Source organism: Mycetomoellerius zeteki, unplaced genomic scaffold (genome assembly GCF_001594055.1).
Source record: "Mycetomoellerius zeteki isolate Tzet28-1 unplaced genomic scaffold, Tzet1.0 scaffold223, whole genome shotgun sequence".
NCBI classification, from domain to species: domain Eukaryota; kingdom Metazoa; phylum Arthropoda; class Insecta; order Hymenoptera; family Formicidae; genus Mycetomoellerius; species Mycetomoellerius zeteki.
Genome location: NW_017257198.1, coordinates 507,814 through 525,513, shown reverse-complemented (window position 1 = coordinate 525,513; position 17,700 = coordinate 507,814). Strand labels below are relative to the sequence as shown.

Here is a 17,700-nt window from a genome sequence, read left to right as displayed (position 1 = left end):
GATGCAGTGTGAATCCAGTATAATTCCTAAACGCAGCCCAGCAGCCACCAATCAGCGCATCAAGAAATTCCCCAGCATGTTTGGAGACGAAAAGAGAGAGAGAGAGAGAGAGAGAGAGAGAGAGAGAAAATCGCCAGTCGCCAAATCCGAAAATAAAGTCGCCCGATCAAGTCGAAAATCATCAATTTGGCGATAAATCGCCACATCTGGCAGCACTGATAACATGTCGTGTAGTTTACATCCACTTCTTCAGAGGGCAGTAGTGGCGATTCTCTCTGGCGATAGATGGCGACAAGTGTCAGAACGCCTTGACAGGGGCACGCACAACGGAACGGGATTGAATAGATTATAGAATGGTTTTGTGATTGTGATCGGAGTGGACGTATAAAACGGGGAAAGAACGTAACGTAAAGTAACGCGACGCAGTGCAACGTAAAGTATCAACAAGTCCGATTGATCATCGGCGGGAAGTAGGATATATTCGCCTAACGAGACAGAACACGTTCCCTCGTCCATGTGCGATTATCACGCGTTTTCGCGCCGCGCTCGCTGTTATAGGTTATAGTATCACGCACACGAGATCAGGGTAATAACGGACCAGAGGACAGACCAACAGAGAGGGAGAGAGTGAGTGCGTGTTTAATATATCGATCTCTCGTTATCTTCAAGCGGAACGTAGCCGCGAACGATAACCGAAATCGAAGGCGACGTTGGAACGACGGAGAAGAAAAGTGTGAGGTTAGAAGGTTTTTTTCCTTTCAGTAAGATGACTGTATCTTATCGAGGGATAAGCCTGAGATACAATTGAAAAGCGCAGGCAATAGGAACAGGGAATAATAGATTTCAATCTGTCAGAAATTGTGTATTTTGTGTATTTTAATTGGTATGTACTGTTTCTGGTAGGTTGAAGTCTATTATTGTCTTTTACTATTGTTTTTCATTTGTTTTTCATTTGTATTTCAGATTTAAGCTTCAAATAGGGCATTAGCAGAATGGCTGACTTTTAATCTTAAGACGATGTCTCATGACCTAAGTCTTTTATCTTTAGTTGTGATTAATGCACAATAACAGTCTTGTGACTCAAGCTTAAACATACACATGAGGTGTGACGTTTCGCCTCATATATATATATTCACACCTTTAAGACTTGAGTCACAAGACAGTTATTATGTGTTATTAAAAACAAAAGACTTATGGTCATTCTACAATGTGCTCTTTGTTTCCTGTTTCTTGCTTTTTACCTTTTGCTTTTTTCCTCTTTGTGATCATTTTATCGACAATTATATTTCTTGATATGTGTTTTCTGTTTCTTCTAAAGTTCGTTAATGTTTTATCTCCAGCAACAGAAAACGAAAAACGGGATAAGAGGCAAAAAGGCAAGATACAAAAAATAACAAAAAGCAAGAAACAGGAAACAAAAAGCACATTGTAGAATAGGCCATAAGATGTTGTCCTAAGATTATAAGTCAGCCATTCTGCTAAGGCCTATACATTTGAAAAGCACAGGCAATAACATATTTCAACCTATCAGAAATCATATATTCTAATATAGGTTCTCTCGAGAACTTTTAGATTGACTCTCACTCTTAAAGATTGAAAATTGAGCCATTCTTAAGATTCCCTCAATTTTCTTTTGAAGCCATGATCAGACTAGAGATTGAAATTAGATTGGAATTTAACCATTCAAAGCAAAGTTTACTAAACTTGAAATTGATTTTCTTTCTTTTGGTTAAATTTCAATCCAATTTCTAGTCTGATCATGGCTTTAGAACGAGACTCTATTCTGAAGAATTTAGAGACTTGGAATCTGTTATTCTCCCTGTTCCTATTATCTCTGATTTTCAATTGTGCATTAAGTCATATATTGAAATCTATCAAACTTTAAACACAATGAAAATCATAGACAATAGGAACTGGAAATAAGAGATTTCAACCTATCAGAAACCGTGTATACTAGATTGCATGTAAAAATTGTCCAATCATAGTCGAATGTGATGAGAATAATCGACTACGATTTGTCAATTTTTATTGCTTACAGAATATTATAGAATAAATCCTGAAACACAATAGGTATAATAAGCTTTAAGAAATCAACCAATTATAGTCGATTATTCTTTCCATATTCGACTGTGATTGGCCAGTATCTTATGTGTTATCTATATGGAGTCAGCTTGGTGTAAGAAGTAATGAGGAAGATATTGACCAATCACGGTAAATTATTCTCCTCTTATTCGACTGTGATTAGTCAATTTCTTACTCTTACTTTTTACACCAAGCTTACTCCGCATATTGTAGACGACGAGGTATTATAGCTTAAAGTTTACTACTCCTATTGTATTCCAGGACTAAGATCTCTAGTAAATCGTGTTTATGGAGCACCCAGTATGACGTTGTGATAACAATTCCGTGGCACGGCGAAGGACAAAGACGCGCTTTCCGCAGTAGAAATAACGAAATCGGGATCGCGGGGTCGTTCGCGGACCTATTACTATCTCGCCTTTAATTTCAAAAAGCTTGAGAAAAGAATCTTAAAGAAAAGAAGAAAAATCTGTTGCCTTATCATTTTGCGTCGTCACGATAATAACGGAACGGATCAACGCTGTGGGCTTGTCAACGTTTATACTGATTGTAAGAAAAAAAACCTCGTAAGAGGGATAGATAAAGAGATAAGAGAAAATGGAGATTATAATAGAAGGAGAAGAAATTAATACTGCGTATTAAGGCGAGGATTTTCACACGAACGTTCGATACACGAATAAAATTCTAATTAATCGGAACAGTTTTAATTTTAGTGAGGGAAAAGAAAAGAGGTTTGTTTGTTTTATAGCTCAACCTTTTGTACTTTAAGTGAAATAGATGTATGTTCTAAATTTGGCGAAAGCAAGAAAGGAAAATTCTATAGTGCAAAAAATTACATGTAAAATTACAAGTGGATAATTTTGGGACCCACTATTAAATGTATATGTTTACATACACCTCATAAAATAAAACGTCACAACTTATAAATAAAAGTATTATTTTTTATAGTAATTAAATAGTTTGCAAAAGTTTTATAATTGAAGTTAAGTTTGTAGATAGACAGTATGTTCTGATATTAATTCGTCAACGAATTATGTACGTAATTTCGATTAAACTGTATTATTGAAATGTAAGAATATGATGCAAATATATGTATGTGTGATATTTTACCATTATATAATATCACAAAAATTTGTACATTCAATAAGAACTAAAAAATACACTGTTATTGTAATTTTCCGTCTAATATAAAGATATATTTACACAATTAGAGGTAGAAGTATTAATTTTTTAAAACGCACAATTTATATATTAACATCATAAATTAAGTAATTTTTATATATTTATGTAATGTTACATACTTTTTTTACAATATAGTCTAATACGCTAATAAAAAACAAAATAAAGAGACAAGGAGTATAAGGGCAAATTTGTTGTCTTTTTTCCTTTTTTCTCTTTTCAGGACGATCTTTAAGTTGTAATGATGAAACAATGGACTTGTTCTTTATAGTTGAACTTATGTCGCTGCTTTTTTTTCTTTTGTCATCAGCTGTTTCATTTTAAGTGCGGAAAGTTTAACATAACGCGACTACAAAGAATAGACCTTGTGTTAGGCTATCGCGGTAACAAAACGTGATAACGCGAAGATATTATTACTTTCGCTTGTTCATTATTGAGAAATACGACCTTAGCGGAGTAGACTGGCTTACGATCGAGCTCCTTGAGCATCACGGGATTGTTTAATTTTAACCCCCCCCGCCGTTAATTATGACGACCGTAGACTCGGATGATGATATCGAGAAACTGCCACATATACAATGGGATAATACGACGGTTCCCGGGCCATCCGGCTGTATGTTTCCTGGTGAACTGACACCGTTGGAATGCCAAATAGCCGGTCATCCTTTCAATGGCGAAAAACAGACTATCGGTAAGTACGATTCAGTAGGATTTAATTATATACTTAATTCAATATGTAATTAATATTTATATGTTAGTATTTATTAATAATTAATGAAAGATAATAGACATTTTAAACATTTTATATGTTTATTTCTATCGAAAACTATATATATATATATATATTTGTAAAATAATGTTTAGATATCCATTAACAAAAATTAAAAATTTTCTGGATACTTTTGGAATTAACATAATTTATGTATATATAGTTTTTAATAATAAACTAGTAATTATTTCATTCTACTCCAATTTCTATTTTGCTCATATTTTAATACATGCTTAAAATGTATACTAATTGCTAAGGTAAACTTACATGTATTTCTATTTCTTTTCAATGTTTAAAGCAAAAGCGGAGCAGTGCTTTTCCTGTTTACAATGTTTGATCTATAAAAGAAAAATGTACAAAGATATTAATATTTTATATCAGTGAAATATGATCAATTCAGCGAATTCAGCGCTTATCAACAGTATATAAACATTTGTATATTGAATAACATGAAGAATTATCTCTGATTACAGGCGTGCTGGTCTGCAGACGAACTGGCCACGTACTGAAACCGGCGACTAAAATAATCCTTGGGGAAAGAGAAATTGCATTCTACGAGAGCTTGAAGAATTCTCATGAACCCGTCGCATTGGAATTAAAAAAATTCGTTCCACGTTATTATGGCACAACAGAACTACGTGTCTTTAATAACCGTAAGGATTTTCTTGACAGTCCGCAAATGTGATACGATGACTTTGTGAATAAACTGTGAAATAAGACCTAACTCTTTTAAAACTTTCACGTGTGCGCATATATGTATATATATATATAATTTGTATATTTATATAATTTATATACATATTATCTGTAATTGTGTAATATAAGAATTAATTTATCAGGCGTGAGATGTAAATATAATATTATTTGGATGGCTAATATTTCATCTAGATATCTTTTTTTCATTAAACCGTTTTGTCCGATAACAGGTACGAAATTCCTCATACTTAGGAATATTACAAAGGGCATGGCCGAGCCATGTGTGATAGATATCAAGATCGGTTTTCGCACGTGGGATCCTTTGGCCACGCCAGAGAAGAGGAGAACGGAAGAACTCAAGTACGCTGAATCGAAGCGTACTTATGGTTTTTGTATAACAGGTTATCAAGTATATTCTGTCTTATCTGGACGATTAAGGAAATATGACAGAGATTATGGCAAGCAACTCGGTGTCGAGGGCGTCGTGGAAGGTATCTGCTTTAGAGTTTTAGAAGACATATGAAATCGATAAGGAAAAAAAACGAATAATTACTCCATATAAATAAATGCAAATTTCATGAGTATTAAAAGTCTATTTCAGAATGGGGTAGTGAATTTTCTTAAATAACGGAATAGCCTGCTTTCGATTCGAGCATGGTTAAGGCTAAGTCTTTTAATTTATTGATGATCAATTACAAATCGAAATTGGTATACCTTCCAATTTTGATATTAACGAACGAAGTTTTAATTCTAGAACGTTGACGGACGTTCCGTTATGTCTTTACAAAAAATATAGCTTCTTAGGAATTAGAAGTATAATCGGTATCGCATTCCATTCTTTTTTTAAATATATCATTTAATTCAGATTAAATAATATTACCGCCAAGCAATAATAATTTCACATCGACGTTCTAGGATCATTAAGAATAATCATTAGGTCAGACCCATAAATAAAGGAAAGAAGACCTTTACAACGTGTTTTACAATCTAGCGATAAAATGTTTCTCATTTTTCATTTTCGAAACCGCGTTAATACTCTTCTTCTTATCTTCACGCAGCACTAGAAGATTTCTTGAACATAATACCTGGAAAGCCAGTCTGCCGGCAGTTGGTCTCCGAAATTTTGACATACCTCTACAAGATCGAACGGCTCTTCAACATGCAGCGGAAATATTGCTTCTATTCCAGCTCACTTCTGGTCGCCTATGATGCCCAACACTTACGACAGCATTGTCTATTGAAAGATGATAGTTCTGTCTCTCATTCAACACCGAAGTTCGACAAAGAAATGATATGTGAGTCAGTTCCCCCATTAACAGTACCTGGAATGCACCCGGAATGTACCCGGAATTCATCTGAAACGGACGATTTAACGTATCGACCAAAGATGAACAAAAGTGTAAGCCAGCCTATGTCGATGCCAAGCGAAAACATACCTAATCAAAGCGAAACTTGCAATTTAAATGTGGATCGGATATGTCGGTCCAGCCCGAGCCAATTTTCACTTTCGTGCACAAACGATGTTACGCAGAATGATGATGAAAGCGCGGAGGACAAATGGGTCAGAGTGAAAATGATTGACTTTACGCACGTCTTCCCGGGGGAGAATAACGACTTGGATCGAAACTACCGGGATGGCATCCAGATGCTAATCCAGCTTTTAAATCTGATTAAGAAGAGCGATTGCGTGCATTAAAGTTGTTCTGCTTATCGAAGAATATATTACTTGTGACGATGTTCTCGGAAGTGAACAGAGAAGATTAGAGAAGATAATTCAGACAAAAATATGTTGCTATAACGATGTGTCATTCATGTTATCGGAACCAGATATCGGGACGACATATCGGGAGGACATGATAAATTGATAAGATCAGATTTCTGATCTATCAACTGATCTATCATCTGATTTATCAACAATCGTCAGAGAAGGCACTGCTCATCGTAGAAAGCTATTGCGATAACTTTTTGGAGAGAAGAAGGGATATTAAAATCTCTAAATAAATGCTAAAGTATTTCGTATCAGTCGGAAAATTGCGATTTGATAAAAACTTTAAGCAACGTATTTCTCTCAAAGGTCTGATTTCAATAGTAATTACATAGAGTGAACCAGGATCATTCCGCGAGATTTAAAACTAAGACACAATCAGAGAGAAACAGCCTAATCGGATACGCAATTAATTCTGTAAAGGATTCCAAAAAAATGTCTTCTCTAGGATAGAATAATTAAGACTTTTATACTTTGCCAAAAGAATTGTAATGCGATGTATAGATTATCTAGGAATTCGTACATTTGACCCTTCGCAGTTACCGTGTGAAGGTTTTTTACAAATTTAGAATTGGGAAAAACGAGAAAACAAGGAAGATAGAGAACACCGCATTCTAAATTTCCAATTACCATTCGAGTGACTTTCACATTATGACGACAATAAGTCGCACTTTGTAAACGTACACATGCCATACTGCAATGGCGAGAAGTTCTTTAACGGTACCATTATTAATTTTACCATGTTACATATATTTATGTTACACGCATTACGTGATAAAAAAAAGTGCAGATTATTGTAATTGTAACAGCAGCAATAAAACATTACGATATAAAAAATGGGGCGCGAGTATTTATTGAATGTTCTATTGATGTTCATAGTAATAAAGTAGAATCTGTGGCGCAAAACTCTTAAATATTTTACAATTAAAAAATCAATATAATTTTTCAACGCCAATAGATGCAAATTTCTATAATTAGAATTACATGATTAGTTTCCAAGGATCTCTATTAATTATACTTTCATGATTTTATCACAAATACGAAATAAATACTCACCGTCTCTCATAATGGCTTAAAACAACAATTACCTTTCGATGATAAATTTTATCATTATTTATTTCTACGGTTACTTTCGATTTTTCGATGCAATAACAAGTAAACTCGTTGTCGTATAATATTTTATTTGCCATTCATTCGTAAACAGTTTTTACAGATCGTCAACGATCGGCGGGCGTGCCGTTGCGACGTGATCAACCGCGATAATAATTGATTACGTTCAGCAGAAAAAGCAGCTTTGCAACTGTTGTAAAATCCTTTAATGTAATTGGTTCTCCTTAATTCCTTTTACTGACTCTAAATATTTAAACCAATCATATTAAAAAAAAAAAAGAAACTTTATAACAGTTGCAAAAAAGCTGCTTTTCTGCTGAACGCAACCATTAATAATAATAATTTGCTTAATCTCTCGTATAACACTTATTGTAATTACACGTGCGCATGTTTCTGTCGCACGCTAGCGTGTGTGTGATGTATGTATTTTAGGATGCACGTACATAAAATATGTACGCACATAAACACACCCACACACGTATATACATATACAGAATTGCTCATCTCGATCGCATTTGTCTTCTCCACTACATCATCCTTTAATTACGCTCGCTTCGATAACGCTTTCTCGTTCAATTTCAATAAGTGCTTTAATCGAAAAGTGATCGGAAGTCGGAACTATTTGGGATACACACTGCATCTTCGCTCGTCTATAACGGGGCTCGGGACTGACTTCTTTGGAATTAAGTTATTTAGCTTGAATTCCATCTGGTTTCGTCAGTTTTTCCCATAGTTAGGCGATAAAGAGGCGATTAAAAGTGCTGAATTTACAAACGGAATAGTATACTGAAAAAATGATATTTTATTTATATTAACAGTATTATTTTTTAATTGAAAACACTTTTAATTATAATTTAATAACACTATTAATGGAACAAATGTCATGCTCTCGTTTTAATGAAATTTTATTTATTTCATTAATATTGTTATTGAATTAACAAGATTATTTAATGCTGTTATTAATTAAAACAATGTCGTTTTAATACATCTTTTTTTCCGTGTAGAAATTTGTAGGATTCAGAGAGATAAAATTACATCTCCGTTAGAAATTGATGGAGTCGCCGTTGAAAAATCAATTAATTGCAATCACGACAGGATTATATGCACAATTAGCATTATCAATGCAATTTATAGTTGAACGGCGACCGGCCGTAATCAATTAAACAAATTATAACGTTCGATCGCACTGGCAACGCGAATGGTAGCCGTATTTTCGCAATTTTCGGCTTCCTCCTCGTTTCCCGCTCTATCGGGAGACTCCCGTTGATTAGTCGCGCTTAATTAAACGGGACCGCGAACAACGAGATAATAATATAAGTAGCCCTATATCACATAGTAAACGCAGGCGCAACAATAAATATTGCGATAAAAACGCATTAAATAGCTAAACGTGTAACGCAATAGTTCCGTAGGAAACCGCGGGTCCTGTTAGTATTTATCATAAAATACGCATCATGCTAGGCTAATAATTGTTATACAGCGTAGTCGAAACATCTCTCTTTCTCATTCTCTCTCCTATACACACTCCCACATTCTTCCGATCTCTATAGATATAATTACAAAGCGATTCGATCGAATGATGAAATCGTTCGTACATCTTCGTCCGTTATACGTATCCCGCATTCGGAATAAACGAAGAAAACCGTGCATTCAAAGAAAAACAGTGCTAGTAACTATAAAGGTGACAACTACACAAGTTTTATATGTAGAATTAATGTTAGAATCAAAGGAGCAAATGGTAACCCAATTCCCTCGAGTTAACTAATATTTTGTAATTTTTAAATTTAAAATGTATGTCAAAAAAATGTAAATCAATCTATTTCTGTGATTAGTTTCAACATAAACAACGTTTATACTAACGTATAATCATTAAAGAATAAACTAAATAATTTTATAATCAAATTTAATATATTTTCTTGAGTTACGTTGTTTAACTTCACTGTTTTAATTAAAATAACGACATATTAAGTGGAAGCGGTGGCGACCTTTAAAAATAATAAAACTCAAATGGTACAAATTGACATGAATTCAACATTGTAGTTAAATAAATTAATGTACACAGTCATGGGCGTATCCCCAAGATTTCAAGCAAAAATTTATCTTCACAAAAATCAAAATATATTAAAACCAGTTTTCGAGGATTTCTAACGAACTTTCGAATAACACATAATAATTATCATTTAACTTTTCATAAAAATGAGTTTCATAATTTAATTGTTTCTCTTTGCCAAAATTTAAAGGGGTAATTGCTCCTTTGTTCTCCTTTGCATACGTCGATATACATAGTTAAATAAATTATTTCATAGTTAGGATAACTGTAAAATAGTTTATTCAATCGTGTGCGTATATTGAAATTACATATAAAACTTATATACGTATCACTTTTATAGTTGCCACTACTATATCTTTTTCTCTGAGTGATAAGACAGATCGCTTCGCTACGAGGCAAATGGCAATAACAAACGAGGGATGCGACACGCGTTCGACGAAAAATTCCCTCGGCGTGAGTATTCGCATCCTCGCCCGACGCGCTTCCCTTATTATAATAATTAGTCTCGCTGTAACATTACGACTAACGGTTAATTCGTCCAAGATTACTTCAGTTGCTTTTATTAGCTGCTACTTTCATTTAGGTCGATATATTTAACGTATATAACTATTATATAAATACAGCAGGCATTCGTTATATATTTACAAGTCGATCAACGCACCTTCCTCCCTTTTACTCTGCCTTTCATTCTCCATTACGTTTTCTTAACACATCCGCTTATTTTTCCCCCTTGGTTTTCTATCTGTTTCCTTCCCGCGACAGTTTTGCGAATTTCTGCGGCGAAGGAGCGGGTCGCGTCCGTTATTAAATTAGACATTAAATTAAAGTCGTTCCCCACCGACATTGCCTTCAGTCTTATAAATTCAAATTATCTGCACTAATGACTCTAATCATTTTTCTAGGTGTCGGCCTTAATTAACTTTGCAACTCTTTATAAATAGTAAACAATTACATGTCGCTCCTTTAGTGTTAAAAGTGGCACGATTCAGAAAAATATGATTCTTGAGTCAAAATCATCACGTCAAAGAGTTAGGTAAACATTATCCTATTAATTATCAAAAGTAAATTAACTTAACTTCATAAAAAAATCGCAACTCAAAAAGGATAGTGTAAAAAAATCGTCAAAATTCAAAAAGATGGATTTTTAAGAGTTGTGAAACAAAAATGAGAAAACTGGCATTTGATCATAAAAATATATTCTTTATGCCGATATTTCTTGATTGTCAATAATTTTCTGTCAAGTCGAACACAGTTTTCCCTTTTTACTTAAAAAAAAAAAAGAAACTTAAAGTTTGTCTTAAAACTTGATTTTTTTTAGTTGTACCACTTTTAAAGTAAAGGAGCAATATAATTGTTATCGAGATAGTCAGTAATAATACTAACAAATACATAAAAATAATTAATGCACTGTTGTTGTTCGACAACGCCCGTATGACAGAGGTCGACGTCACGCGAAATGGATATCAGAGACGATCGGCGAGGTCGAAGACACTCGGCATTGACGACGATGGACAAGGACGAAGGAGTCGCGCCCGTTGAAGGCGCGCATACGATCTCAGTTTCACCGTCTAAATTCGCCCGACAAAGGCCGCTAACGAAATTGAAGAATTACGACGGTAAGCTCGAACAATTGCGCGCCTGGCCCACGCTGAATTAGACCGCCAAGTCTCGCCCGCGCGCCACACGCCGGATTTCGATCTTATTAGCACTCTGAAAGGAAGGACCTCGGCGGACAATGGCACGTCCGATTGCAAGAGTAAATTGGACCTGTCGCGTGGACCCGTTCGATTCAATGAATCCTAAGTGATCTAATTGGAATTTAAACGGATTCGAAATTTTCATAATTATGAACAGCTTTAACCATCTAGAGGCGATATTGTCTTGTTAAAAAAGAAAGAATCGTGGGAGTCCTCTTCATTTTTTTACCGCGATTTTACTCAAAAATATCTTGCAAACTTTTTTCGATATATGTTGATACATGTACAAAGAAATTAACATACTGCCTCTTTGGCAGTTAGAAGAGCTATTCTTTTTAGCTAAACTTCGTTATAGTTATATAGTTCATCTTTCCTCTTTTTCTTTTCACATTGGAGAGAAAAAGAGAAAAGATAAATTGTGTACACAAAAGAAATTCTGCTGAAAAGAACAGAGCTAAAAATGCCATATTTTTATGATTTCATCTTCAGTTCTTAAGTGTAAGTTAAGTATCTATAATATATTATACTCTATCGATATATATTGATATATATCAACAAATTGCCTTTTTGACAATTATATAGAAGATTTACTATTTTTAGCTGAGAAAAAATGAATTGTGCAAGAAGTTTAGCTAAAAAGAACAGAACTAAGAACAAAACCCATTTGCATAAATCTCGAATTTATTCCGAATTTATCCCTTCGGAAAATCCAATCTGGATTCCTTTCAAATTACGCTGCGCACTTTCTGTTCTTTTTAGCTGAGAAAAAATGAACTGTGCAAGAAGTTCAGCTAAAAGGAACAGAACAAATCTGAATCAGATCTCGAATTTATCCCGAATTAAATTTTAAAATGAATGTCGCAATACTCGCCCCTACAGGGTTAATTCGACTGTCGCGTGTATTTTCCTTCGGAAGACCCAATCTGGATCCCTTTTAAATTGCGCTGCGCGGTTTCCGCCTTATTTTTAGTATCCGAAGAAAACAATAATCAATCAAGTTCGCCGGAAGGATAATACAGATGGCGAGACCTTGTCGCTGCTGCGTAATACTTTGCAGAGTCCTGGAAAACGATGGATTAATAACCTACAAAAGATCGAAATAGAAAACGTGGATCGTCTCGTTAGCTTCCAACCACGTTGCCGTTTTAAAATTACATGAGCGCATTTTACTCCTTAATTTCAAACATCCCCGCCCGCTCCTTCGCTCGCTGCTTCGCACTCAGCGTGTTATTCTAACAGCATGAAGTAAATGTTTACAAAACTGCTAGATATCTTCGGCGAGCTCGCGTTAAAACGTTAGAGGCGAATATACGGCGGATTAAAATTACAAAAGGAGAAGAAGAAGGCCATGTCTCTCAACTTTACTCTTTTCTCTCTCTCTCTCTCTCTCTCTCTCGCGCGCGCACACACACACACACACACATACGCACCGCGTGCTAGAAATATACGTATAGCGAAAAAGTGTCCGGTTATGCACCCTTACGGGGGTGGCCGTCCTGACTGCTCCTCCTCTCATTGACGAGGAGCGAACGACGCGACGCTACGGCCAGGGATATTCAGAAAGGCACTCGGCACCCCTCCACAAAGATCCGGAAATCAAATGTACAAAACGAATACGGCGTCGCCGGAGCGTCGCGAATCGTGCGGCCACCGTCCGGAGAAAACAACAGCTCCGTCTCTCGTTGTTGCTTAGCTACCACATTTACTTTCCTATAGTAATACGAGGTCGCGATCGGGACGATAGCGAGACGCGAAGAAAGTACGCGACATCGTGAGACTTTTCATTCGGGAAAACTGAGGGAATTTATTTCTAACTCTCTGTATCTCTCTGTATTATAAAATTAATTCCATTTTCTTCGGAAGATGATACTTTTTAAAACAATTGAGTTTCAATTAAAATTATTGAATATAATATTCTGCACCAAGTAATATTCATAGGGTCTTACAAAAATAATTGTGACATTATTTGACACAATTGAATTCCAATCGTCTTAAAATCGTCAATAATATAAGATCACTGTTCACCACGTAACATACATATAAATGTCATCTAAAAATAACCATCACTTTTAGATAATGTTACAGATAATGCCACTGACTGGAAAATGTCACGGTGTCGCAATTATCTCGAAGTCTAAATCGTCCCGATTGATTGACCTAAAAATCAAATCGCCAGATTCGAGTGTAACATGTACGCTTCTCATCATGAGAACGTTAGTTTTTCGAAAATTCCCAGCACGGTGGAAACGGTCCATTTTCGTTTCCCTCTAACAAGTTAACGTGCGGGTTCTTGCGCGAAATCGACGAGATAATATCTTTAATCTTAATCAGATATAGCTCGTGTAATATTATCAAATCGTTTCAAATCCCGAAGTAGGACATCAAAAAAGATCTCCCGTTAGTCATGGAACGTTTTGGGTGCTTAAAGTAGCATTAAAGATTTAACATCGATGATATTTTGCGTCACCGAATCGCGACCGTGGATCACAGCTGACAATCTCAATTTGGAACTATCGTCAAATTAAAAATCTCGCGGAAGATATATAATAAAAATATATAAAAATTTGCGATGGGGAAGAACGACGAGAGATAATCTAACTTTTAAATTAAAAATTTATATAAACATCATAGTGTATATAGATAAATTTAATATCTTGCGCTGTTGTGATTGCGCGATGCAATATCGTTCGTGATTGAAAATCGCGATAACCGGCTCTTGTTAATTACGATTAATTCATGCGTCAAAATTGTTCGTCAACGAGGGCAGAGGCGGATAAATCGATTTGGCACATTGTTTACTTTTACAATTAACTAATACATTGACGAGATCGCGAAAAATACACGTGACTCATTTCAACGACGAAAAAAATTGTCGCGTTTAAGTATTGATCGAACTCTATTATATCAGCATTGAATATTAATAGACTTCTTTTGAAACACCTCACATACAGAACATAAATGCTTTCGATGAATTAATATTCTCGCTATTGTTACGACATGCGACAATCAATTTACAGTCAATATTTTTCTATTGAATTCTACTCTGCTCTCTATTAAAACTTTTAGATTAACTTTTAGAGTTAATCTCACTCTTAAAGATTAAAAATTAAAAACCTTTTTCAAGACTGGCTTGATTTTTGCTCTTTAGAGTAAGATTCTCTAAAAAATTTAGAGAGTATAAACTATCGTTGTCGAGAAGCAAGATCTACAAAGATTAAGTTTTCATTACGAGCTAGAAACATTGATTTATGATTGAAAAATTAATGATTTGAAAATTTTCTTTCCAGCGAGATCGCAATCAATAAAATAAAAAGAATGTACTATTAATAAAAAATAGATAAATATATAATATTCTGGTGAACATGATCCACGATCGACGATCCAATCTAGACCGGATGCAAAATGGCATGCTTACGTATTTTAGAATTCACGACGATCGCGATCCAATCCACTCGAGGACGCTTCGGTGAGAGAGCAAATTTCGAGAGCGTTTCCCCTCTCTTTTTTTCAATTTGGCAAATTTGTCTGATGTGTTAAGAAGGCCCCTTTTCCTATGAAGGTAAATGTGAAAGATTGATCACAGACGTATACGCACAGGCGCGAAGAGAAAACGTGTCACACGGTGCTGAGTACACCCGGTACTCAAGGATCGCGTTCACACCGAATAGTAAACTGCGTCCCGAGTAAATCAGCTCTCGATTACGTACGTACAACGTTGGCAGTTAACTTTCATATGTATGTATATAATATACAGGGTGTCCCATAACTCACCTGACAACGCTCGTGGGCAGGTAGAGCCGACTAAACTGAGTCGAAAAGTCCTCTACTATTTTGTAATTTTCGCAATAGTTAACAAGATATTAATTACTAAAAATTGCCGAATATTGGTCTTCAATAATTTTTTTCTCAAATACTATCAATTTTACAAAAAAACTGCAAGAGACAAAAAGAGGTGAGTTATGGGACACCCTGTATATATTATATGTATATACGTCATACAAATACATATATCTATATGATATAAACAGAGTGGCACACGAAATGTCATGCTATATAATTATCCAATATTTTCCAGACTTTGATAATTAAATCCATACCAGTTCTGTACCGATTTTGATAGAAATAAATGTGTTATACTTACGATAGGTGAATCAATAAGTGACTTTAATTTACCCCTCAAAAATCAAGGCATATATATTAAGATTACTTATGACTCACCCATCTACAAAGCAAATGGTATAATATTTCGTGCGCCACCTTGTATACCTACATACATACATATATATTACATGTATATGTGGATCTAGACATATATATGGCATGTACGTCATCAACAACGGGTGATTATGGGCTCCCCTCGTAGTTTTCAATAATAATCTGTAACATATCGACATCTGCTGTAGACGAGGCGACGTCGCCGGGCGAGAAAGACACTTTTTCCTGCTTTGTGTAAAAAAAAAAGAAAGGAAAAAATAGCGAGACATACGAAGCACACTAACGCGACTGTTGTTTTATTACAGACTGTTGTTATATTGGCGTGTGCTTTCGCGGCCGATTGACTCGAGAATAATGATATCCTTATGATTTCTGCGAGTCGTAGGAAGTGAAGGTAAAATACTTTCGTTTCTCCATGTACATACTCTCATCTGGCATTCGGCACCGGCAACGTAACCGCGCGAGATCGAATCCGGTTCATAATTCAGCAGACTTTGCAAAAGACAAGTTTCTAAAAAATATAAATAAATAAAAAATATCTCTTATTTTATAAATAGCGCCGAATAACCGTAAAATTGAACAAAAAAAGAAATAAAGATTTCGGACGTATTGCAGACGTCTTTGTGGCACTTTCGAGCGCGTGATCTTTCCTTATACACGCATTCTACCTTTGTAATTAACAAAAGAAATTTACTTCAAATGTATAAAGTAGATAATATCTTTCTGCATTAAACTATAAATATGATTGGTCATTCTGTATCTGACGGATCGAGCAACATTTGGTACTTGATGCCGTCTTATATAAAGGCGAAAATGCGGGGTTTTTCACCGCATGGAAAGAACGATTTTGCTAAAAGATCTAAAATTTTGCCGGACACAGATCTTAAAATAATTCTGTTGGAGCATCAAAATAATTTTATTAGAAACTCAAACTGGTTGCTAGAAAATTTTTTGCATTGCTTATCATTCCAACATAATTGTTTTGACGATCCAACAAAATTACTTTCGCATCTGTATCCAGTAAAATTTTTAATTTTTCGGCAAAATCGTTTTTTCCGTGCGAAATTTATCTATCAGAATTATCAGTGCACTAGCTCTTTCCCTCTACGAATCCTCTCCGCAATCACAGTCTTTTTCTAAGCGCTTCCCCAGCGAATCATGCGTTTTATAATTCAAAACTAACAAAATATACACCCGATATAATAAAGAGGAGATGAGGCGAAATGGCTCCTCGAAGCCATTTCTCAGAGTCGCGCGCGACATACTTTTTCCCTCTCGCGAAAGACAAACGGAGTCGGACAGCGGACCCGTCGACCTTCGGATCGGAAGTTTTGTCCTCCCTAGAGCCGGCGATCGATGTTGGCTGCTGCGACATCATCCTGCATTCTTATGTAATACTAACACTCGGCGCGAGTACGCTCCGTTTGACGGAAATTTTTCTCTCTTAGGCCTTATACATTTCCACTCGAGTCCCACATGAAGCCAGTCGGGTGAGATAACGGGTGTACTTGGCAGTTTTAAACGGATATGTCTCTATATGATACCCTTTTGGCTAACGACTTATTTATATCGCGTGCGATTCGCAGTTTCAATAATTTCTCTCGCCGCTCGCGGCATTTTTGAGCAAAGTTAATCCAATACGTCTCACTAATAATTTCGTCTTCGCGAAAATAAAATCGTGAATTTTGAAAATTACTAAAAAAAATATATATAACATGCATACACAGAATACTGACCTGCGTTCCTTTAGGCCTCGGTTCTGATGGCGATAACATAGTAATTTTATTGCAGCATTCGTAGCGAGATTCGTAATATTCTTCTCGATCAAAACAGTCAATAATTGTCCCTTTAAACAAAAAGCATAAATGCGCGCTGCGCATCTCGTAAAAATTGCAAAACTTAACAGAATCTTTCCTTTTCTGAATATAACCTTTGGAAAGAGTCACATTTGCAATTTTTTAATTTCGCGTTAATTTCGCGTTCTACCGAGGCAAGCATCACGCGCTCCAGTTTCGCGAACTATCGATATCTGTGTACACGGAAAATAAGAAAAAGAAACTAACATTCCTGTCGAAAAACTACACCTGGAAAACATCGCGAGATTTATCATCTCGTTTTACAAGCGCGACGTCTCAGACTC

General features: G+C 35.5%; 1 protein-coding gene across 1 annotated transcript; it reads left to right on the top strand.

Annotated features, from left to right (window-relative positions):
* The first annotated feature begins 293 nt into the window (after positions 1 to 293).
* On the top strand, positions 294 to 7,272 carry LOC108723135 (inositol polyphosphate multikinase). The gene is made up of 5 exons (XM_018448647.1): positions 294 to 738; positions 3,759 to 3,949; positions 4,501 to 4,680; positions 4,954 to 5,214; positions 5,782 to 7,272. Exons 2-5 carry the CDS (start codon positions 3,787 to 3,789, stop codon positions 6,417 to 6,419), a joined length of 1,242 nt encoding a protein of 413 aa, XP_018304149.1. The 5' UTR covers positions 294 to 738; positions 3,759 to 3,786; the 3' UTR covers positions 6,420 to 7,272.
* The last annotated feature ends 10,428 nt before the right edge of the window (positions 7,273 to 17,700 follow it).